The sequence below is a fragment of the Schistocerca piceifrons genome, chromosome 2, assembly GCF_021461385.2.
Source record: "Schistocerca piceifrons isolate TAMUIC-IGC-003096 chromosome 2, iqSchPice1.1, whole genome shotgun sequence".
Classification (NCBI taxonomy): domain Eukaryota; kingdom Metazoa; phylum Arthropoda; class Insecta; order Orthoptera; family Acrididae; genus Schistocerca; species Schistocerca piceifrons.
The window spans coordinates 330,723,224-330,749,690 of NC_060139.1; the positions used below are offsets into that span (position 1 = coordinate 330,723,224).

At 39.7% G+C, this 26,467-nt stretch overlaps 1 protein-coding gene across 1 annotated transcript in view; it reads right to left on the reverse strand.

Annotated features, from left to right (window-relative positions):
* LOC124776343 (BRO1 domain-containing protein BROX-like) overlaps positions 1–26,467 on the reverse strand; it is a 116,882-nt gene that overhangs the window by 41,138 nt on the left and 49,277 nt on the right. Inside the window, 6 exon segments of the mRNA XM_047251292.1 lie at positions 3,117–3,198; positions 10,133–10,237; positions 10,239–10,303; positions 15,556–15,734; positions 21,471–21,566; positions 21,654–21,863. Coding sequence (XP_047107248.1) covers positions 3,117–3,198; positions 10,133–10,237; positions 10,239–10,303; positions 15,556–15,734; positions 21,471–21,566; positions 21,654–21,863 — 737 coding nt within the window.

The window sequence follows — 26,467 nt, forward strand, 5'->3', positions numbered from 1 at the left end:
TTGTGTCTAGCCTTTCAGCTTAAATGTGAGCACAGGTGTCTTCACTTCCATGTTAGACAAAGTTTTAAGTCCAGAACTAATTAATAAAGTAACTTTCTACATGGGTGACTTGCTAACTGCAACACTTACCTGGGAAAAGCATTTACAACTTTTGGGACAAGTACTATACCAATTCCCAGAATACAGAGTTATGGTAAATTTTAAAAAATCTGAATTTGGGAAAGAAAAGTCCCAGGAAACATCATATCACCCCCTGGTAGTCTGCCAGATATGGAAACTAGAGGCAATCAGACATTTTGCCCTGATTAAAAAAATCCTCAAAGCTTATATGGGCTTTAGAAAATTTATTCCTGATCAGTCGCTGAACAGTGATGCCCTGAACTTGTTACTGAAGAATACTGATGGATATTAACCAATCAATGTCAAACAGACTTTGAAAACATAAAAGAAACTCTACTCAACCCAAATACATTATTTCACCCTGACATATCATTAGAGTTTTATGTAAGCACTGATGCATCCTTGCAGGGTCTGGGAGCATGCCTATTCCAAATCACTGAGACAGTAACAGAGCTTGAAGTTCTCTCTATAGAGTGCGCTTTTAAGAAATTCAAATATTATTTGTGGGGAAAACATACCAAAGTCTACTGTGACCATCAATAACTTTCTTTTATCTTGAATGCAAATTGCTGCACAGAAGAATAGACAATGGAAAATCCAGGTTGTTGCAGATGGGATCGTTAATTGCAGGAAATTGGTTTTGAGGTAGCGTACATCAAAGGTAAACAAAACACAATTGCTGACACCTTGCTGAGGTTCTCCCACGGGTTAAATGAATTTTTACAGCTCACTGAACAGAATTGTGAAATCCATGACCTACTTATGCAAGACAAAACATACCAAGCCTATTACGTAGAAATGTGCAATAGCCTGGAACAAATGTAAGACAATGATCTGCACTGGAAATGGTAAGACTGAAACTATGTAAGGAGATGATGATAACAACTTTCAAAAAAAGTTATATTATTTATAAAGGAGTACTGTTTTAAATATAAGTGATTTATAAACAATGAGAATTAATATGAAATAGCTTGTCACAGAAATGTTTCCCTATGAATTTAGAAGGCAAAAATGACTTCTTAAACATTATTCACTTGTATCTAAATATTGTTATGCAAATATCAAAATGATGCGACAAAGTCATGTATACACTTGTTCATAACTGAAATGTATTAGATATTGTTTGTCAGCTGATATTAAAATTACATTTATGTATAGTTGTAAGGAGCAATTATGTCATATTTTAATTTCTTTAAATCATGTAAAATTTTACACACTTGTACAAGACAACTAAGGAAAAGAGTATATGAAAAGGATGTTTAACATATGGGAAATAAAAAGGGTTCTTACAGAAAATTTCCACATAGCATATGTTTAGCATGTGTTAAATTAGGAATACACACTCATGTGCAACAATGATCAAATTATGGTGCACCTAAAATGACAAAAACATTGTAAGTGCCTTTGTAGTGGTGTTGGATGCTGAACTTTACTACAAAGGAGGAATTAAAGTATGTAATTTATGGGTTTACCTGGAATATGGTGAGCTCTAGGCGTGGCGTCGATGATAAGGGATGGCCTTTTGGACTCTAAAATACGTGATGGGCAATGTGGTCTATATACCTTGATTGGAACTTTATAGCTGCTCCATTGCGGCATTGAACTTTTTAAACAAATGCACATGAAGATGCACTTTTCCTATGGAGCAAAAGATTAAAATTCAAATATGCCCTTTGTTGAGTGATGATCTCTTAGAAACTGAGCATTTAAAGTTTTGTAAATTTCATGAAAATTAACTGTAATATAAATAAAGCTGACATGTGCAGGGGATAAATAAGATATAAACTTGGCCACAAATAAAGGGATTTGATCCCCAGCCAGGCCAAAAGTAGTTTAAGAAGTACTTTCATATGAAATTTGATTATTTATGTTGTTTGTAAAATCTACCACTGCTGAATAATATCATCCAGTAATCATGATCAAGTATATGTTGTTTAATCATTATTGGAACACTGTGTGGGGCAAAGATGCAACATAAAACATGGACACACCAAAAAGAGGCATGCATGAAAAGAAAGATGATCATATATCTGTAATCTAAAGTTTCATTAAGCCAATATCAAATTTTTCACTCTTCAAATATCTGTCTCTTCCCGTCCATGATTCTGGGTGAACGTGGTGAATGAGTGTCGGGCGCCTATGAGTATTTGTGTAAAAGTTTTTCTACAACGTATCTTCTGGAAAGGGAGGTAATTCTTTCATTTCTAAATTACTCATCCTGGGAATGATACCTGGATACACCGCAGCCTGCGATCTTCGAATATAGCTGCAACATTATTTATGATTGCATTGTACTGTATTCTTTATCATGATTATGGATGGTGTTTCCTTTTCTTCAAGAAAGAAGAGGTAAATATCACTCTGTTCAAAGGAGGGTTAATATATCAATCAATTTAGACTATTTCAGTGGTAATCGAAGTGAGAGACTGCAGAGGTGCAAACTTAGATGCATGAATTGATGCTAGTGAAAGTAGCCACCAACCATACATCTTGAAATAATCCACATTATTTGCACCTCTCTACAGCACCAGTACTTAAAATGCCAGTATAGTGTGCACTAGTTGAGTAATAAATTACAGTGTTCTTGGGTTAGAGCATTTTCCAACATCATATTGCAGTAGCCACCAGAAAGATCACGGGAGGCGCACGGCGCATCACGGACAGTAGTTGCCGCAAGTAAAGTCCCATCCACCAGAGGGCACGCGAGAAATCGGCCGTGCCCTCTGCCGGCGGAACAACAACAACTCAGGCAGCACAGGCTGTGCCCAGTCAGTTTTACATCAGGCATGCCTAACAGACAGTTCCCAGTCTACACTATGTGAAGTGTGACGGACAATGTGAATCGTGTTAATACACATATTCTCTGTATTAAGTGTTACCTGAAAATACTGCTATTATCTTACAATTCCAGTCATAGAAATGAGTCAAACATGTGACTATATCCTTTTATTTATTACATCATTCTGGTCAGGTGCAGTTGAAATAATAATACTTACTGGTTTGACCCTCCTGTAAGCCCCTTACAGCTTCTCCACACTTGTCCTGTGACAAGAGATTTTCTCCACAAAAAGTGTATGCCTGAAAGAGTAAACAGAACATTAACAATACAACTGAATGTTTCCATTACTATTTGTGGCATAACTGAAAGCCCATGTACCTTTGTTAAGACAACTGAGGAATGACTGAATACATGAGTTACTACAACAATATTATGAGAAGGAAAGTTGCTATTCAACATATAGCAGGGATGCTGAGTCGCAGATACGCACAAGAAAAAGACTGTCACAATTATAGTTTTTGGCCGTTAAGGCCTTCATCAACAATAGATAGACGTGTGTGTGTGTGTGTGTGTGTGTGTGTGTGTATATTTTTGACAAAGGCCTTAATGGTCAAAAGCTATAATTGTGAGAGTCTTTTTCTTGTGCCTATCTGCAACTCAGAATCTCCACTATATGATGAGTAGCACCTTTCCTTCTCATAATATTGTTACATTTCATCTTGGATTTTCCATTGCATGAGTTACTATAACATGTATGTAGCTACTTGTAGCATTTCTTCTTTCCTTTTTGTTCCTGCCCTCAGAAATATTTTAGTAGAGTGATGCCACATTACTTTGATATTGCTGTCATGTTTGATTAAATAATTACTAATTGATTTTTGTTACAAAATGAGCTAAAGAGAGATGTTGCCACAATCAGCGCTGCTGATTAACAAGAAACATAAGAAGAGCAAAATATGAAAGTATTGAGAAGGCGTATGACTGATTTGTGTACAAATTGTAAATAGCCTTTCGCTCCCTGTATTTTACCCCTGCCACCTTCAGAATTTGAAAGAGAGCATTCCAGTCAACATTGTCAAAAGCTTTCTCTAAGTCTACAAATGCTAGAAACGTAGGTTTGCCTTTCCTTAATCTTTCTTCTAAGATAAGTCGTAAGGTCAGTATTGCCTCACGTGTTCCAGTGTTTCTACGGAATCCAAACTGATCTTCCCCGAGGTTGGCTTCTACTATTTTTTCCATTCGTCTGTAAAGAATTCGTGTTAGTATTTTGCAGCTGTGACTTATTAAGCTGATAGTTCGGTAATTTTCACATCTGTCAACACCTGCTTTCTTTGGGATTGGAATTATTATATTCTTCTTGAAGTCTGAGGGTATTTCGCCTGTTTCATACATCTTGCTCACCAGATGGTAGAGTTTTGTCAGGACTGGCTCTCCCACGGCTGTCAGTAGTTCCAATGAAATATTGTCTACTCCGGGGGCCTTGTTTTGACTCAGGTTTTTCAGTGCTCTGTCAAACTCTTCACGCAGTATCATATCTCCCATTTCATCTTCATCTACATCCTCTTCCATTTCCATAATATTGTCCTCAAGTACATCGCCCTTGTATAGACCCTCTATATACTCCTTCCAACTTTCTGCTTTCCCTTCTTTGCTTAGAACTGGGTTTCCATCTGAGCTCTTGATATTCATACAAGTCGTTCTCTTATCTCCAAAGGTCTCTTTAATTTTCCTGTAGGCGGTATCTATCTTACCCCTAGTGAGATAGGCCTCTACATCCTTACATTTGTCCTCTAGCCATCCCTGCTTAGCCATTTTGCACTTCCTGTCGATCTCATTTTTGAGACGTTTGTATTCCTTTTTGCCTGTTTCACTTACTGCATTTTTATATTTTCTCCTTTCATCAATTAAATTCAATATTTCTTCTGTTACACAAGGATTTCTACTAGCCCTCGTCTTTTTACCTACTTGATCCTCTGCTGCCTTCACTACTTCATCCCTCAGAGCTACCCATTCTTCTTCTACTGTATTTATTTCCCCCATTCCTGTCAATTGCTCCCTTATGCTCTCTCTGAATCTCTGTACAACCTCTGGTTCTTTTAGTTTATCCAGGTCCCATCTCCTTAAATTCCCACCTTTTTGCAGTTTCTTCAGTTTTAATCTACAGGTCATAACCAATAGATCGTGGTCAGAGTCCACATCTGCCCCTGGAAATGTCTTACAATTTAAAACCTGGTTCCTAAATCTCTGTCTTACCATTATATAATCTATCTGATACCTTTTAGTATCTCCAGGGTTCTTCCATGTATACAACCTTCTTTCATGATTCTTAAACCAAGTGTTAGTTATGATTATGTTGTGCTCTGTGCAAAATTCTACCAGGCGGCTTCCTCTTTCATTTCTGTCCCCCAATCCATATTCACCTACTACGTTTCCTTCTCTCCCTTTTCCTACACTCGAATTCCAGTCACCCATGACTATTAAATTTTCGTCTCCCTTCACAATCTGAATAATTTCTTTTATTTCATCATACATTTCTTCAATTTCTTCGTCATCTGCAAAGCTAGTTGGCATATAAACTTGTACTACTGTAGTAGGTGTGGGCTTCGTTTCTATCTTGGCCACAATAATGCGTTCACTATGCTGTTTGTAGTAGCTTACCCGCATTCCTATTTTCCTATTCATTATTAAACCTACTCCTGCATTACCCCTATTTGATTTTGTGTTTATAACCCTGTAGTCACCTGACCAGAAGTCTTGTTCCTCCTGCCACCGAACTTCACTAATTCCCACTATATCTAACTTCAACCTATCCATTTCCCTTTTTAAATTTTCTAACCTACCTGCCCGATTAAGGGATCTGACATTCCACGCTCCGATCCGTAGAACGCCAGTTTTCTTTCTCCTGATAACGACATCCTCTTGAGTAGTCCCCGCCCGGAGATCCGAATGGGGGACTATTTTACCTCCGGAATATTTTACCCAAGAGGACGCCATCACCATGTAATCATACAGTAAAGTTGCATGCCCTCGGGAAAAATTACGACTGTAGTTTCCCCTTGCTTTCAGCCGTTCGCAGTACCAGCACAGCAAGGCCGTTTTGGTTATTGTTACAAGGCCAGATCAGTCAATCATCCAGACTGTTGCCCTTGCAACTACTGAAAAGGCTGCTGCCCCTCTTCAGGAACCACACGTTTGTCTGGCCTCTCAACAGATACCCCTCCGTTGTGGTTGCACCTACGGTACGGCTATCTGTATCGCTGAGGCACGCAAGCCTCCCCACCAACGGCAAGGTCCATGGTTCATGGGGGGGAAGTGGGAGGGGAAAAACTACAAGTGGTAGAGAACTTCAAGTACCTGGGAAGCATGATTGAAAGTAAGGGGGGAAACGCAATGGAAATAAATGAAAGGTGCAGAAAAGCAGGGCAGTTCTACAAATGCATTAGGGGGCTTATTTGGAGCAAGGAGGTGCCACAGAAATCCAAGGGAATTATATACCGAACCTACTTTGTCCCCATATTGGCATACGGAAGTGAGACATGGGTAATGCGCAAAAGCGACAAAAGTAGAATACAGGCTAGTGAAATGAAGTTCCAGAGGAGCAGGTTGAGTGTAACAAGACGAGACAGATTGCGAAATGTGTATGTGAGGGAAAGACTAAAGGAGGAACCAGTACAGGGCAGGATAGAAAAATCAAGACTGCAGTGGTATGGACACATGAAGAGAATGGATGAGGGAAGAATTCCAAAGAGGATGTTTGATCTGCAACTGGAGGGGAAGAGGCCCAGAGGAAGACCAAGAGATAGATGGGTGAAGGGAGTGAAGGAATGTGTGGCTAGAAGAGGAGAGAACTGGACGAAGGTGGAAGAGGGGGAATGGTGGAAAGACAGAACACGATGGAGAGGCTTGTGTTCCCGACAGACCCAGCCAGTGGCTGGAAACTGTCCAAGATGATGATGATGATGATGACAGAATACAAGACAGAAAATGAAAGTGAATATTAGATCACTTTTAGAAAACAAAACATACTGACAGAATTAGGTAAATATGACATTCACAAATTATTGTTAGCAATCTTTGTGAGAGAAGAGGACCCGTCTTCTCTCAGCTGCCATAACAAGAACAACTGGAGCAGGACTGACAGACATAATTTAAAAACAGAGGTGAATCATGATTAGGACGGGGAACAGGTAAAAGAAAAGAGTGCATCACTGGTGCTGTAGAAAAAGTCACGCCAATACCAGGGACACAAGAGATGTAATGCACAAGAAAAATTTATAGAAATAACAACGGACAAATGGGTGGCATTCAAAACTAGTGAAGAGACAAACTGTGTGCCAGACCATAATTTGATATTCTTGCCTTTCACAGGCAGTGCTGACTGTAGATAGTAGACTGGTAGTATTGAGTAAGTGAGGACTGGCTGTGAACAGTGTCTAAATAGTTCACCTGGAAGTATCACACCAGAACACACTCTTATGCATAGTGAAAATTTCATTTCATGGCCTAAAGATTCAAACTGTAGAGTTAGACTAACAAGGGGAAAGATGATGGACAAAGATGTAAGGTACAGAGCTTTTTTTTTTTTTTTTTTAAAAAAAAAAAAGAAGGGGAGAAATAAAAACACGGGAAAAATAATGAACTGGGAAGGAGACAGAAAAAAAGAGAACTGTTCTTATACAAATAAAAAGGGTTATGGAGAATGTTTTAAAAGGGATTGTGATTACATTTTTGTCCATGTGGCATTCAGTCATCACTAGCAACCAGCTGATAAATGATCACTTTCATGTGGCAACCTTCCATGATTTAAAAGGCACATGAGTGAGTCCGAAAATCTTGAGCGTTTGCAATGGTTCGTTGGGAAATGTCATGCTTCCTACATAACAGTACTACAGTGATTTTTATAATTTTGGAGAGGCAGAACATTGTTGCATAATGAGAATGAGGTGGGTACCTGATGATTATAGTGAAGCAGCAAATCTTGGTCCATTAGGCAGAAATCATTTGAGTGAATAAAGAGTGACATATAAGGGACATAAAGGCATCATTAATAGATTGTGTCACTCTATGACAAATGAGCCACGACATTTCCATACAAAATAATGAGAAGAAATGTAGTATTAGATTGAGAAGACATAAAAAATCTAGGATTGTAGATTTTCATTGTAAGTGCAACAGCAGTTCTTATAGTTAGGTATGATTGATTTTGTGCAGTCTTATGAATGTATGTACACATTTATGTGTCCTAATATTAATGTACTGATATATGGGGGGTTGGTGCAGTATTGCTACATGGGACAGGTGCCATGACCTTTTTCAAGATTCCTTAGGTCACTGAATTTATTCATGAGGCCACAAATGAATAAAATTCATTTGTAGCCTCGTCTTGGGGTACAATGACTCCACATTTCTCTCTCCTACACTTTTATATTTTCCTTTCCACATCACGTGCCATCAGGCGGCAGGCACTTGATGAGCAGTGGTCACAACATTTTGGCTCAGCAGTGTAAACAACAATAATAATAATGATAATGATAATAATTCTTTATAGAACGAGCAGAAACTAGCAAAATACACAAAGCAATCACTCATATAAATACATCGGACTACACCATTGCAATTTCATAACCACTTCTACAACCCTTTAGATCACATAACATCAACAGATACAAAGAAAGTAAATTGGAAAAAGAAAACACTACATGGCAAAACACCTGTATCATCTAACACAGCCACACATCGATCAAGACACATCCAACACATGGTTAAGAAAACGCAATATATACAGAGAGATGGAAGGATTCATGATTGCAATACAGGATCAAACAATAAACACCAGATATTACAGCAAGCATATTATAAAGATCCCAATACCACAACAAATAAATGCAGACTTTGCAAACAACAAATAGAAACAGTAGATCACATCACAAGCGGATGTACAATACTAGCAAATACAGAATACACCAGAAGACATGGACAATGTAGCAAAAATAATACATCAACAACTTGCCATAAAAACATAAACTAATAAAACAACACGTTCCCACATACAAGTATGCACCCACAAAATGTACTGGAGAATGATGAATACAAATTATACTGGAACAGAACCATTATAACAGATAAAACAACACCACATAACAAACCTGACATCATACTCACCAATAAAAAGAAGAAATTAATACAACTAATCAAAATATCCATACCCAATACAACAAATATACAGAAGAAAACAGGAGAAAAAAATTGAAAAATACATCCAACTGGCTGAGGAAGTCAAGGACATGTGGCATCAGGGATAAAGTTGACATACCAATTATACTATTAACTACAGGAGTCATCCCACACAATATCCATCAGTACATCAACACAATACAGCTTCATCCAAACGTATATATACAACTACAGAAATCTGTAATTATTGATTACATGTTCAATTACCCGAAAGTTCCTAAATGCAATGTAACATATACCGTACAGTTAAAAGGAAGTCCATGCTTGATCAAGGTCCGCGTCACTTTCCATTTTTAACCAGACATAACGTCTGAGAAAGGAAAGAAATGTTAATAATAATAATAATAATGCTGAAGGCCAAAGCATACCACTTAACACAGTGTTTCTGATACGAATAAAAATGATGATGTTACTACATACATAGGTACTACTAACATGTGCAAAAGTTAGACTATGTCCTACTCACAGTCAGTAAATGGTGCTAGTGATTAACTAACATGCAAATGTTTAGTATCATAAAATAGCTAATTTATAATAATTACTCAAGTGTATCATGACAGCAAGGTAAAGTTACTGGACTGAGTTTCAATTGTTGCAACACAAAGTAGCTGGAATTGAGTATCATGTTTTTGAAATCAAATGCTCCTTCCCCTGGTATTAAAGAGAACAGTGTAATGGACATGAAAAGACAGGAAAGGAAACTGTAGGTGAAGCAGTCTGTTTAACGTAGCGGTAGCAACAGAGTAAGAAAAAAAAATCCATTATTTCTAACTTCATACCTCGTGTACTCATATCTACTAATGAAGCTGAGTGAGTTTCTTCCTCTGAACACCATCATATACTTCCCTCTTGTGGATAATGAGTAGTTGAAAACACACATGCACTGTGGTGTGTGTGTGTGTGTGTGTGTGTGTGGTGTGTGTGTGTGTGTGTGTGGCACGCGTTTAGACGCAGACAATACAACAATGAAAACAAGAATTTATATGACATTTTACTTACATAAGCTTCATAGAAAGCTGCCTTAATCTTCAGGTAGAGCACCCACTGCTTTGCTTGCTCAACTGTAGCTAATACTGTTGCAGCATCAGCAAACATTTTGGATGTTCTCATTCGATAAAGCTGATATTAAGCTTGGATTGTGTTTCAGTTCCACTGCCCTTGCAACTGTGACTGTTGAGAGGATTGATCAGAAACCAAAATGAAATATAAATATTATAGACTAAGGAGAGAACAATTACTTTTACGTAACATTCTTTAAATGCATTTGAGGCATAATACGAGCGCAAGTTGAACAGTTTTAGCTTCATGATTGAACTTTAAAAGCTCTCTTTTTATATCATCTGCTTTTAATTTTGACTCTGAATCACCCAATTTTCTCATTGCCAAAGCACCTTTTGTGGGCAGCAGCATTTTCCTTTTTTATCCACATCTCTTCTTACATAAGCTTACTGGACATTTAGTCACCTCCATAAAAGAGTACACTGAGGTATGTAGAACTAGTACCATGCAGCCATTTGACCTACCCAACTCTGACTTAAGCCATGGCACTGAAGTAGTGTGTATGTGCCTGTTCATTGTACAGGATCAGTGGAGTAAGATGGGTCGACATGAAGACATTACAGGAATAGCACAAAGGGGCTATGAAGTTGTCACATTTGTTAGTACATCAATGTGGGACAGTCCAATGCATTTACAAAGAAACTGTGTAGCACATATAGAAATGTGACAAAGAATAAGGTTAGTGGTCATAAAAAGATACCAACTGACACAGACTGGAGATGAGTGCCATGTCTTGTCAATGACAACCATCATTTCAAACATGATAGGAATTGCTGCTGTCAGGGAATGCAGGTCCATCTCAACCAGTATCTGAAAGAGCACTGCGAAGGGAACTGCATGAAAGGGCGTTTGGAAACAGGTACCCCACAGACGGCCACCGCTCACAGCTGCACATAAAGCTTCAGGTTATCAATGGGCCAAACAATACAGAAACTGGACAGTAGCTAGCTGATGGGAAATAGTGCGGTCCAATTAGCCACAATTTCCTCTTTTCAAAATGATGCACTGCATTGAGTGCCCCAACATCCCATTGTGCTGTTTAATTTGCATGGTGTGGAGGGTGTAGTCTTTGTCCTGCGTCCTCCATACAATGACTTCGGTACAATCATTTAGGTTACCATAACATGAGCTATTATGTTTTTTTATTTCAAGGTGTTCAGTGACCGAGTTCTGTCCCTTCCTTCTATTTCTTTATGATGCTGTGAACACTACCATCTTCCAAGATGACAATGTTCACAGAGCTGCACACACTCATATTCTTGGCTTGATGAGCACTCAGGCACCCCATCGCATCCTGACTGGCCCACTAAATTACCCACCGAACAGAACAAAAAAACTTTTGCTGATATTAATGGTATCAAAGTGTGAGCTGCCGAGCTTTTCACCTTGCCCTCACACACCTGAGTTCACTAACCAACTCAATAATGAAAGTACTATAAATTGAAAGAGGTGGAAGGAAAGTTGCACCTTTCTGGCCTATTAACTTCAGTTGGATAAGGAGGACAAAGGAAATCAGCCATGACCTTCATATGGGAACTCTCCTGGCAACCATCAGAAATTTTAAATCAGGATGGTCGGATGAGGATATAAATCACTCATGATGATGAAGAGATGCCATGACATTAGCTACAAAATTCTTTACAAATCTAACATTTTTTATTGATGTGCTAATGTGTATTAATTTATCCCAGAACTTGCTGAAATCGTTTAATGAGTTTTTTCACACCGATATGATGAATGCTACCTACAGAATAATTGTCTGTGATCTTGAGTTGACTGTTATTTTTTCATTTACAAATCTTAAGAAGGTATACTGAAAACAGAAATTAACATAAGAAGATCTGCAACAGGTAAAAAAGAAGGTTTCAAACTGGGAAAATTATGGTACTTGGTTTAATGTAAAGCAAATAGTGCTAATTTATCTGCAAAATTATCATCAAAACCCACTTTAGGTCAGTTTATGGTGCTTACAGTTTTCAGATTACACAGAAGTTTTGTACAAATGTGAATGACCAATTAATATGTTCTTGCTAATCAGTACCTGCAAAGAGTTTAGAAATACTTTTCTTCCCCCCCCCCCCCCCTTTCCCCCCACCCCACCCCCCCACCCCCCCTCAAAGCAGTCAACGCTGGAGATTTTAAATGCCTATTTCCACAACCTCTGATGATGTCTCCTACAATTAAAGGTGAAACAATAGGCAGATACTTTTTAGAAAATCATGTTCTGTGCCCCCAAAAACAAATATATTATTAAAGAAATGGTTACCATCCATGAAAACCCACAATGTTAATCAGATTTATGATCTGTAACATTGAAAGAGTATAACAAAAGAGATGTCACACACTGCCATTTGACCCACTATTGATACTATTTCACCCACTCTTACAACTAACCACTTGTTAGAAGGACAGATCCTCAAAATTACAGACCAATATCCTTAACATCAGTTTGTTGCAGGATTCTCGAACATATTCTCAGTTCGAATATAATGAATTTCCTTGAGACAGAGAAGTTGCTGTCCATGAATCAGCATGGCTTTAGGAAGCATCGCTCCTGCGAAACACAACTCGCCCTTTTTTCACATGATATCTTGCGAACCATGGATGAAGGGTATCAGACGGATACCATATTCCTTGACTTCCGGAAAGCGTTTGACTCAGTGCCCCACTGCAGACTCCTAACTAAGGTACGAGCATATGGAATTGGTTCCCAAATATATGAGTGCTCGAAGACTTCTTAAGTAATAGAACCCAATACGTTGTCCTCGATGGTGAATATTCAAAGGAGGTGAGGGTATCATTTGGAGTGCCCCAGGGAAGTGCGGTAGGTCCGCTGTTGTTTTCTATCTACATAAATGATTTTTTGGATAGGGTGAATAGCAATGTGTGGCTGTTTGCTGATGATGCTGCGGTGTACGGGAAGGTGTCGTCGTTGAGTGACTGTAGGAAGATACAAGATGCCTTGGACAGGATTTGTGATTGGTGTAAAGAATGGCAGCTAACTCTAAATATAGATAAATGTAAATTAATGCAGATGAATAGGAAAAAGAATCCCGTAATGTTTGAATACTCCATTAGTAGTGCAGTGCTTGACACAGTCACGTCGATTAAATACTTGGGCGTAACATTGCAGAGCGATATGAAGTGGGACAAGCATGTAATGGCAGTTGTGGGGAAGGCGGATAGTCGTCTTCGGTTCATTGGTAGAATTTTGGGAAGATGTGGTTCATCTGTAAAGGAGACCGCTTATAAAACACTAATACGACCTATTCTTGAGTACTGCTCAAGTGCTTGGGATCTCTATCAGGTCGGATTGAGGGAGGAGATAGAAGCAATTCAGAGGCGGGCTGCTAGATTTGTTACTGGTAGGTTTGATCATCATGCGAGTGTTACGGAAATGCTTCAGGAACTCGGGTGGGAGTCTCTGGAGGAAAGGAGGCATTCTTTTCGTGAATTGGTACTGAGGAAATTTAGAGAACCAGCATTTGAGATCGACTGCAGTACAACTTTACTGCTGCCAACTTATATTTCACGGAAAGACCACAAAGATAAGATAAGAGAGATTAGGGCTCGTACAGAGGCATATAGGCAGTAATTTTTCCCTCGTTCTGGTTGGGAGTGGAACAGGGAGAGAAGATGCTAGTTGCGGTATGCGGTACCCTCCACCACGCACCATATGGTGGATTGCGGATTATGTATGTAGATGTAGGTGTAGATGTTCTTCACATTTTATCATTACAGTCACTGTGGCACTTGTGTTACAAAGGTTTTATATTTAGTATGGAACTTCACACTTAGAAACAGTAATGACAGAAATACCAAGAAACACTAATAACTATAACAAAAAACAATAGTTTATATTTGTTCATGAAGTATAGAATAACAGAGCCAATTTACAGGCAAGCAGATTTATATTGTGAGCCATGGCAACAATGGACATGAAGTAAAGAGAAGGAAGAGGGTGATTTGAGAGACTAAGGGAAGTACTGGAATACAGGGGGGAAAAGCTAAGATGATGTGAGTGAGTGAAAGAAAAAGGGCAATGGAAGAGGGAGTGTTTGCACTGTTTGACAGAGAGTAATGACCTCTTTTTTTACGTAATTTATTTACTTATTTGGTGGGGATGTAATCAAGAAGATGTTAAAAGAAAGTGCTTCAGGTTTTTATTGAATGTAGGCATTGAATTGTGCTTAGGGTGCATGGAAGCTTGTACAAGAAGAAGATACCAGAAATGAAGGAGGAATTTGGGGATGTTTTTGTTTTACAGATTGGTACATCACAAATGCTACACACTTTACTTCCTGAGTTACAAATAGAATGTGAAGATAAATATTTGATTTGTGACATAAGGCACTAAGGGATGTACACATTATGAAGCTGATAAAAGGGTGTCTGGTCACGGCCACTCAAATGTCTGTGTGAGGACTATATGATCAGACAGGCAGATATAAAAGATGTAACACACACACAAGTATTCATTACTTGTGCTGTGGTACACTGCATTACAATAGTACAGGTTCACCAGAACAAGTGAAGCAACATTTCTATTTCACATCCTGTACAAATACATTCCAGAATTCCTTATAAGCATAAAGACATGCAAGAGTCATTCTGCACAAAGTGAGAGTTCTTTTTTTTTTTTTCTTTCTTTCTTTTTTTTTCACAGCTCCACTGAGATGTTCATCCAAAGTTATACTCATGTCTGGAATTATTTTCTGTTATAGTATTGGGTAACTGACAAAAAGAAATAGGCACAAGTATTTAAAGATTTTACTGCCGATTAAGTTCTAATGAGTTCCTACAATTATTTGAGACTTCTCTGCGCTTAGTTTTCAGTCTGTATGAACAATGAATATGCGCTGTCATTCGCGGGTGATGGCAGCACTAATATGTTCAGGCCAGGTGCTTAAGCAAAGTCGGAGGTCACTAGCACATACAGGTGGGCACAACCAACAAGATATCATCAACATACAAGAATAACAACTGCAGGTCGAAAACTGCTCCTTGTAGAACTACTGATGCTGTTGTCTATTTCTCAATGTTACCTGCCCTCCTCCCAAAAAGAGTTCAGTACACTATCTGAAAATTTTGCATTTTGCATCTTTATCAGCAGTATGTTAAATTGGTTGCATAAATTTTTTTGCTAAAGTTTAATAATGGCAATACTGTGGTCTCTCAGTAGTCTACAGTTTAGATCATCATTTACCCTAATTAGTGTAGTGTTTGTTATATGATGTTTACTAAAACCAAACTGATTTTTATTTAATAAGTTGAATGGGCTTAAGTGTTCAGTCATTAATATTTCAAGGTCATAAAAACAGCAACTGTACTCCTATACAAGTCATGACATTGTTTCACCTTACCTTCTTGTGCTTCTGCAGTGCATTGTGTCAAGTAAGCAGATAGGACACGTGGATCAAGATCACCACCCTCAAGCTGTTTCCCTGGTAACTGAGGCAAATACTGGGATTGAATAAACCTGAATATGCCAGCAGCTTTCCTTAGGCATTTGTGCACTTCCTTTGCTTCTTCCATGGTGATGCTGAAATACACATAAAACCAAAGCATTCTCTATAATTTTCCCAAGAAAAACACTAGTATTACTTCTCCCATGTAAAGATGGCTCAAATGACTCTGAGCACTATGGGACTTACCGTGTAAAGAACACAAGATCAACAAATGAAGGAATTAGCAAGATATCTCCACAACCAATGACTAAAATTAGGTATTTTTTCCCGAAGGAAAAAAAAGAAGTACTGAGGCAGGAACAGTAAAGAACAAACACAGACACAATACCTACATTTTAATTTGAAGATACAGCCACATTCAACAATTCACAACCTATGAAGTGAGGAAGTGAAAAGAATCAGGAATTCACTGGGAAGAAAGGTATGAAATTGATGCCGAGACATATTTTCTGTCTTCAATTTTTTTCACAGTGTGGAACGTATAAAGTCTGATATAATTCCATTTAATTTTATATACAAGCAGCTGTTTTATGGGAGTCCTGTTGATAAATGCTGGGGATGTGAGAAGATTTAGAAATAAATGTTTAATGCAACTAGATGAGGAGGATACAAGGAAAGGAGGAGTGAAAATGAATATTTTTTCTCAGATATAACCCACTTACAACATTAAAAAGTATGATCACATAGTGATGGCAATCAACAATGACATATGGGAAAGTGGCTTTTTCAACAGTGAGCGAACACACTACAATGGGAAAATGGCTAATTAAAGAAAATGTGGCCAGACTACAACAGCAAAATTTAGTTCTGAAATATTGCTTCAAGCTACAAATATACATCACTAATTGCAGTGGGCGCATAGTGATGATATTTTTTTCTTTAGTTACAGCATTTATGTGCTTAAATATTTCAGAGGGATCACAAATTGATTTCTAAACAAGGAAATTTACAGACACCACCCAGAGCAGTGTATGCGACTGTAATTACTAGGTTTTAAGTAAAAGTACTTCATAACACTGGTTACTGTGCCAAAGTGTTTCTACAGCTAATACGATCATCACTGCTCACGATCACTTACCCGTGAGATGCGGGTACAATCAGTGCTGTTGAACTTGCTGAAACCTGAACCAAAGCTGTTCCCCAAGATGCATGCAAGATCTGTAAATGTCACATTCAATGACGCGTAGGACTTTTTCTTTATTTTTATACTGACCAGTCCTTGCAGTTCAATAAATGAGAACAGCTATGATCCTTTTGCTCATGTGTACAAAACAATCAAAGCAAAGTTCACTGCCTTATGATACTGTGCTACTGAGATGTAGTCAAACATTCAGACTTAAATCAGACTGATACATGCAAAATTTAACTAGTGGAGATTATTTCATTAGAAATTTTTTGGTCTGTATTTTGAACAGAAAACTTGTCTCTCCTAACTACTGAGAGATTTTATTTCCTACAACGTACTATAGTTGCATATTAATTTCTACTATGAGCTATGCCAGTCAGAACTATCTTGATGATAATATCATTACTGGTGCAACAGGAACATTGTAATCTGCATGCTCTATACACAATGCTGCAATCACAAAGTTTACTATGTAGATTTCAGAAATACAGACTCTTTCAGCCCTCAGTGGAATACATGGAAATTGTTGTTAGTAAAACAAGCTATTACTCACAGAGAAACCCCTGAAAGCTATGAAAGTAACTCCAAACCCCCCCCCCCCCCCCACCACAAAAAAAAAAAAAAAAAAAAAAAAAAAAAAAAAAAAAAAAAAAAAAAAAAACCCTGAAAGAACTCAATTTTTTTACTTGGGAAAGTGAATTATTGCTCATACTTTATTCCTAGTGTTATAGACATTTACACTACAGAGGTGTCAAATCCATATGGTCACCAGCTGACACCAGATATTCAGGAGGCTCAAAAAACACCATTCAACCATGGCTTATTGGCCTATTCATTGCAAAAGCCTCCGATCTTAGCCACAGATGCTTCATAGCAATGTGCTGGTGCAGTCCTCTTTGATAAAGACTGTGGAATATCCAAAATTGCGTACATCTAAAAAAATTGACCCCGCTCAACATAATTATAACTAGATAGAAAATAAAACCCTGACCATTGTTCGTATAACTGGGATACTGGGGGATTTATAAGATGAAAAATCTGTCCTGCCACTTTGTAAACTGGCCAGTGATTGACAAAGACATGCAGCATGAGGCATGCACACCTAAAAGTCAGCACTGCAAGGTAACAACCAGACACATGCAAAACCTTTTTGCCTTGATCCAACCACAAACATAATGGCATTTACTATGCATTGACTATGCTGGCTCAGTTCTCAATGTCATGTGACTTAATCTGGCTGATACCTATTCAAGGTTCTCGTATGTGAATAACATTTTTCAACAATGACTGAAGTTGCCCTATGAGCAAACTGCAAAAGATTTTTACTACTGACAGTTTAATCTAAAGCAATCAAAAGCTCACTCACTACAAAATTTACAGTGAAATGGAGGGAACAGATGCAAATATTATACTAGTTAAAACTGTACAAAACAACTGTGACATGCAATTGCTATTTCTGAGAGGAATGATTCTGCTATAAGCATCAAATCTACACTGACGAAAAATGAATAGCTACGTTAGAATTCTTGTAGGATAACTGCCAGTTAGTCTGGCTCTGAAAATCAGCAGTAGAATTTGAAAACTTACTGCGGCAACTACTTGAGCAAGAATATCACCCTCATATCTACATAAATTAACTTTATATGCTTTTAAAGCACTGTTTGTCATCTATCTTTCTGGAAAATAAATTTAATTGAGTTATACAAAATATGTTGAAATTACAAGGAGTCAGACTGCTCAGCCAGTACTCATTTTCAGACAGTGAAAAGTACAGGACTGCTGAAATATATACAAAAACAATTCTAGCTTCCAGAAGTATTACTTGCTTCCTTAGGGAGGAAGATTGGAGTAAGGTTAGAAAGAAGGGGTAGACCTCTTGCTGTGGGTTGCTGAATCCCACTGTGCGAGGTGTACTCTAAAATGAATGGATGAAGCCAGGCAGCCAAAAGAGGAACACACTACCTAATGCACATACAACAAAAAACAGCTTCTGGAGTGATACCACTTGAGACTGTCCTTGTCCTTATCTGATAAAGCTTGACCCCAAACACAATGACAGTTTCTTGAATGTACAAGCCACATCATTCTGCTAATGGAGCCATTGAGTTAAGGGCCCAGAAAAGGCAAGAGAGGGTTCAATTGAGGGTGGCACTGAGTGGGCTGGCAAAGTGAGGGCCAGTGGTGAGGGTGATGGAACCTCAAGAAGTGCTGGGTCTGGCAGTGGGGGCACCGGGGTTGCCAGTAAGGATGCTGGGATGTCAAGAGGCACCGAGCCCAGTGGCAAGGGTGTCGGTGGGACTGGAAGTGCATGGGGGCTGCCAGTGCGAACACTGGTGGCACTGGGATCAAAAAGGTACCAGGCCCAGCAACAAGAATGCTAGTAACATTGGAACTGGTGGACACGTGCTGTGCCTGGTAAGCACGCCGTGCCCAGTGGGCATGCCAGTGGTCGAGTTGTCAGAGGAAATCAGAACACAATTGACAGGGAACTCAAAGGCTTGGAGGAATTGTGTTAGCTGCACAAGGAATGTGGGCCACTAATCCAGGACAATCTTAAACTTTGGAGGAGGCAGAGGTGCGTTGTCTGTGTTGGAGCCAAAGCAGTGTTGGGACTGGCAAGCTGCCAGACGAGAAGCACCAAGGTACACTGTAAGAGCTGGATGTGAGGCAGAAGCTGTGATGAGATGTCACTCATGTGTAGCTGCCACTGTACACTGAATCAAATGAGTAAAGGTGTGGAGCAACTGCTGTATCAGCCACCTTTGTCACTGCACAAGCTGAGACAGAGACAGTTCAGACACTGGAATGAGTCATGACAAGTGTCAAATGATACCAGCCAACTTGACCAACAGGGCTTCCTGCACAACTACTATGTCATGTAATGACTGAGAACTATAATGGCACAACCAGAAACTGCTACACAATCTAACTGTCCACACAAACACACAGTTTCCAAGTCAACTAATTTTGAACCATCAGCAGCAACCAGTGATGAACTGTTTCACTTGACACTGTTTCACTAATGACAGCTACCTCCAGAATACAAAGGAACTGCAAACAGAATACATGGTAATCTATTTCCTTGCAGCCTACAAAAAAAGTGTACAGACACCAAGATGTTGTAACTCACACAAGAGAGATCCCAGTATTTAAAATAACACAACATAAGTGAAATGGATGCAGTTAACAGAACAAACATCTAACTCAGCAAAACACCATAACAAATGAAATAGTGTGCCCTACTGTTAGAGAGGAATTAATAATAATGTGCATTTTAAATGTGGACTGTGAAGAAATTGTGCACAAACAAATGAAGAGCCAAGGGCTCTAAGCTAAGAACAAATAGTAAAGAACAGTTAATGAGCACTAAGCAATATCTCCTACAGAAAATTGCATTAACAAGGAACTGGAAAGTGAGAAAAATGCAATGACCACGGGTCACTCAGAAGCAACATATAATGAACCCAACTAGCCACAATGCTGCAGAATGTAAGAAGAGGACACACAAATGAAAGTAAGCCAAAGGAAACAGCCAACAACTGGGCTACATCTGGATGTGGAGCAGAACCATAAAAAATTCCAAGTAGAGGACACATGAACACACAGAGGAAGACTATCCAACTGAACACATGACACAGAGAATGATGTTCAGAACCAAATCAACCATAGTTTAATTGCGTATGCTCATCACCAAAGCTTTTACCTCATTGCCACTGTTGAATCCCATTGTGGGAGGTGCACGCTACAATGAATGGATGAAGCCAGGAAGCCAAAAGAACAATAGACCTTTATTACACAGTACCTCAGCCAGTATAACAGGAAACAGCTTCTGAAGTGATACCACTAAAGATTGTGCTGATCCAACAAGAGTTGACATCAAACACAATGACAGTTTATTGAAGTTACAAGTCCCACTGTTATTCTAATTTAGAAACTGAGTTAAGTTCGCTGTCTGCCCTAAATAAGGTAGCACTGGTGTAGCCCAGAAATGTCTGTACATAGGCATAGTCCATGGCTGAAACACAAGCACAGACTCAGAAGTTTGGATGTTGTACACGAGGCTGCAAGCTCCGACTCGTTTGATCTGTGCTCTGATGAATGGAACTCTGATTGTGGGACTGCTTGCACACTCAGCTCCTGGCCCAGAGAAGCGTAGCCTGATTGGCAAGTGACTGGGTGGCATCCTACAAAGCTGTCTGGCAGAAGAATACTAGGAAATTGTGATAATGTCATATGGCTCACGGAGGTAAGCTAGTATCAGTGACAGCAGAGCTGTACCGGCAGATGTGGGGCCACTGGATTCGCAATAGCTGCTGCAAGCGTGACATGCTGCAATTGAATTACAGGTGCCTTGGAGGGCAGCAATGCAGCTTGTGTGGTTGGTGGCTGGACTGCAAGGTGTCACTCAGTCACTACACAAATGACCTGTTCCTCCTTTCTAACTCTCTCCAATCTATCACCCTTTCCTCTTTGGGGAAGAGGCCCAGATAATTTTTTGTGCTTCTTCACTTTGCGTCTATCAGTGATACTTAAAATTTTACCCCCTGAAAGTAAGTGATAGCCAGCCACTCTATTTCACAATTTTATACTTTCCTCGAGTGAATTTTGCTTTTGAGACAAAATCCATTGTTCAGTTTCTCTTCACATAAGGTTACATTATTGACTCTAAACAATTAATACTCACTCATCCTTTCCAGCAAGCATGGCTGCGTGTTTCATGTACCAAATTGCTACATTGTAACTCATGTTAGCACCCTCAAAATATGAGTCTCTCATCAACCTGAAAGAAGAAAATACACTTTGCACACACTCAGAAGACTGGTTGTAAAAAGCAGGAATATACATACAAAGAGTTTTGTAAACTTACTGCGGTTTATTTCCCAGCAGAGTGTGTGTCCACTTAAAAAGCACGCTATAACGCATCTTACTTTCTACTCCAGTATTTTTACTGTCAGGTGCAGTTAAAAAACCAATAAAAATAGCCATATACTGATTGAAAGCAACATCAACGGTCTCCGGAGCATGGTTGGCATCTGGGAATAACTGAATAAGCCGTGCTCTGGACTGCTTCAGGTCACTGTAAATAGAAGAAATACCAGTAAGTCTAATTCAGATATGCAAACACTCATTTAAATTTGAGCTCAAAAATGCTTAAAACTGTTTACTTGGCCATAAACATATATATCATAGGGAGATGACAATATCAAATGGTTAGGGGCTTCCTGTGAAGTCACTATTGTTGCATCTACACTGACACAAGAACAGATACAACCTTTGTGAAGTGTGGCAACATGTGGTGAAGCATCTCTGGGCTTCGCTATGAGTTTCCTGGTTGCTTGTTTTGAGTGCCCGTCAGTGTAGGGGTCATTTAAGTGGAAACTACAGCTGCAGTCAGTCATGAACAGTCAGTTGGAGGAAGCAGTGAAATGGTGGCCAAGCTGAGTGCTGAATTTTATGGCCTCATCTCGAGCAAAGTGTAATAATAATACTGAAAAATATTACACAAGAAGGCTATGTCATTCAAAGTTTGATTTGGATCTTGTGGGCTAATTCTGTCACTACAATTCAATAATTGGATCTAGCAAAAGACTTAATAGTTTGTTCCAGTCAATTGTGCTTAATGAACTCAACCCAACCAGTTGTCACAGAGGTGCTACCCAAAATTTTCGGGACTTGTGCTGCCATCTGTTGAAAACCTTACCTTTGGAATAATGGTCACCATCACCCTTGAAGTAGTTCCCATCTGCACGTACACACCATTCCCAGCGCTTCTGCCACTGGTCAAACGTTTTCTGGAAGTCCTGTTCTTTGAGGGCATTTATCACTACCAGATATGCTTCTTGAACCCTCTCTAGAGTGCCGAACCAATGGCCTTTCAACTCAAGTTTCAGTTTTGGGGATAGCGCAAAGTTGCAAAGTGCCAAATCTGGCAAGTACGGTGGGTGGGGTACAACCACCATGTTGTCTTTTGCCAAAAAGGTCCTGGTGAGCAAGGACGTGTGACAGGGTGCATTGCCATGATGCAGTAGCCAGTTCCCTTGACGCCAAAGTTTGGGCCATTGTCACCGCACGTTTTCATGGAGCCATCACAAAACGTCACAGTAGTACGCAGAATTCATTGTTTGGTTGGGTGGGACAAATTCTTTAGCGCAATTCCCTTGGTATTAAAGAAAACAATGATCATGCTCTTCACTTTGCTCTTCACCTGTCTCGCTTTTTTGGACCTTCGAGAGCCCAGGCTCTTTCACTGGGACAATTTTTGCTTTGTCTCTGGGTCATAACCGTAAATCCAGCTCTCGTTGCCGGTGATAACCCATGACATGAAGGTTGGATCATCAGATGCGGTCTGATGAAGATCCATGCACACTTTAACACGCTGTCCTTCTGATCGGCAGTCAAGATCCTTGGCACAAATTTTGCATGCATGCCCAATTCATCAGTCAACATTTGTTGACATGTCCCATAGCCAATACCCACTTCATCTACAAGATCTTGAATGGTCTGATGTCGATCCGCATGAACCAACTGTTGAAGTTTGGCAACAATGTCTGGCATTGTGTGGCTAACGGGCCTTCCCTTGTGAGCATCATCTTCGACGTCTGTACGGCCTGCCCTGAACTGAGCATGGCACTCAAATACAGATGTACGGCTCATGCTCTGTCCCCCAAACACTTGCTGAATCATTGCGAGGGTCTCTGTAGCACTTTTCCCGAGATTCGCTCAGAATTTGATACACATGCGCTGTTCTGTTTGCGGATCCATCGTAAAATCGCCACACACCAAACGCCACACACCAAACACAGAGTATTACGGAAATCACTGTGGACAAGCAACACATCCTCCCAGCTGAATGCCACTCCGCACACTGACTCATCAGATATGCAGCTCTCGTCACCTAGCGGTGCAAAGACCCACTACTCCTACTTTCCAGATGGCAGCACCGGTCCCGAAAATTTTGGATTTCACCTCATGTAATGGTAATTGACAAATAATTAGTAACTGACAAGGAGAGGAGTAACTATAAAGAATGGGAGCATGTGGGGAGCTCACAACCTCCACTAGTTACTAATGCTACAAGTGAGGTTCAGCCTACGAGCCCAGGCTGCAGTTTTGATAAGTACACAACAGATATTGCACATCAGGTTTTCCAATGGAAAGTCTCTTTAATGAAATCATGTGTCACCCAAATTCCATTTTAGTACTTTAACCACTGCACCACTTCACTTGGTAGGATACTATTGTCATTCTAATAATACCATATGCATCATTAAGATTAAATTGAATAAATGTCCTAAAAATTTGGTAGACATCATCCATCTGCTCTTCAGTTGCTTCTACCAGCTCATAAAAACTTACGATCTTTAACACCGTCATCTTAATGTTTCTCAGGTGTGATAAACTACATGGTACTTATGAGGCTTAGAACTTCACTGACTTGCCAAAATCTTGAATCATGTCTTCACATTACAAGTGAAAGTAATTAAAAATGCTTCAAACACAGCAAAAATTCACCAAACACTCTGTGTATATGATTAGTTTCTCCTTTCGGCTCACTCAGCTACTAATAGTGTACAAATGGTGGACTTTTCATGAAGTTTAATACTATGTAATGAAATGAAATAAATTCTGACATCAGTCACAATTGGGAAATGAAATGAATTTAGTGGTGACAGTGAAAATCTGTGTGGGGTTGGGAATCAGACCCAGATTTCCTGCTTTATGTGAGCAGTCACTTTAACTGCTTTGGCTATCTGAGCACACTTTCTGCCTGATCCAAACTCCTGACCTGTTGCACACTACTTACGCAGTGCCTCCTGCCATCATACAACACTATGTAAGTAGGAATGGGCAAGTCAGAAATTTGGGTCAGATGGAAAGTGTGCTTCAATAGCTGAAGCAGGTATGGGTCAAAGTACAGGTCTGGCACTAATTTTCACTTACTGCAATTGAAATCATTTGAGTGCCCAACTGGAGCTGATGCACAATTTATTTCATTTCATAATGTATAAGTATGGCTGTAGGATCAAAAATAGTATCTGTTCTTTTGAACAGACATCACACATATATCATTCCTAGCAAATCTAACAAAGTTTCACAGTCGCTAAATATGTCTGGTAATTGGATATACATCCAAATGTCCTCCTCCCCTATTTCTGTCCATCACTTCTCCCCCCTCTTCCTGTCCATCTCCTCCTTCTCTCTCTCTCTCTCTCTCTCTCTCTCTCTCTCTCTCTCTCTCTCTCTCTCTCTTCCCCCCCCCCCCCCCCCATTTTCTCCTCCTTTCGCTGTCCATCTCTTCCCTCCCCCATCTCTACATACACTTCCTGCCCCCCTCCCTTCCATTATTCGCTTGGTTTGTTGGTTGGTTGGGGGGAAGGGACCAAACAATGAGATCATCAGTCCCTCAATCCAAGCATGGTGCATCTGAAAGTAGACGTCCACCCATAACATTTTGTGATCTAGATGACAGGTTCCCAATAGTGAAAACGAGAAGGCTAAAAACTTAATGAATATCTTTGGTATCATCAATAATAAAAGCAAGATGAAGAAGATAGGGAATTCATAAAGTGGGCATTCCCAGTGTTCTTAATGTGATACAAAACATCCCACCCACAGCTGTCCCACCCCTTATCCATTAAAGTCATGGGTGCTCACTATCCAACAAAATGCGGCACCGATAATAGAAAATTGAGTACGGCAGAAAGAAGGTGAATTGAAACTAAAAGTGATTAAAATAGAGTAAAAGAGGGATGAAAGAGTAGCCTGGTCAAGGAGGTAGGGTTGGGGATCCCCAAGACCTAGCATACAGCAGGAGAACCCCATCCTCAACCTTCGTGCCCCTGGCCTGGAGGTAGATTAAAGCCTCATAATTGAGAATAAAAACCACTTTCATGGAGACAATTGAGAACCAGTTTAAGCATCCATGAATAATACACCAATATTAGAGGCAATGAGTTCGAAAGTCTATGCTTAGCATGTAGAGCCAAAAGGGGCGTTGGGGGAGGGGGGGGGGGGTTGCACTCCACTACGATATGAGCTACTGTCTGTAAGACTCCACAGCGACAATGTGGGTGTTACTCATAACACAGTAAAAAAACTATGGATCACCTGCTATGTCTGATGTGAACACAACAAAGGTCTGTGGATTCCTTCTGGGGGAAGCGGAAGGAAGAGCACCTTGTTGCGTCAGTCTCCTTGAGAGTTCAGAGTTTACTAGATGGGGCAGGAGCCCACTAGATATCGGTCCACTTCCAAGTGAGCATAGATCTTATGTGCAGCTGCAAATCTGCACTTGGAAGCGGCAAAGTGAATGGGGGTGAGTCAGTGCTCCTGCAGCCAGTCAACCTGCCAGTCATTCACCAGGATACCCCCATAACTTGGGAGACAGAGAAAGACAAGTGAGGAGGCAGAGTGAAGGAGGTCAGCAAGGCCATGAATAAAGGATACCAAACGGTGGCAAGAGTAGCAATGGTAAACAGCCTGCAGACTGCTCATTGAATCAGTACATATTAAAACACAATTAAGGGAGACATGTTTAATAAACTGGAGGGCTCAGCAAATGGCCATCATCTCTGCTGTAAACACACTACATGTTTCTTGCAGCGAGTGGTGTTCCATATTGGCAGGGTATGTAATAGCATATCTCTTCTGATCCACAGTTTTCGAGCCCTTGGTGTAAAA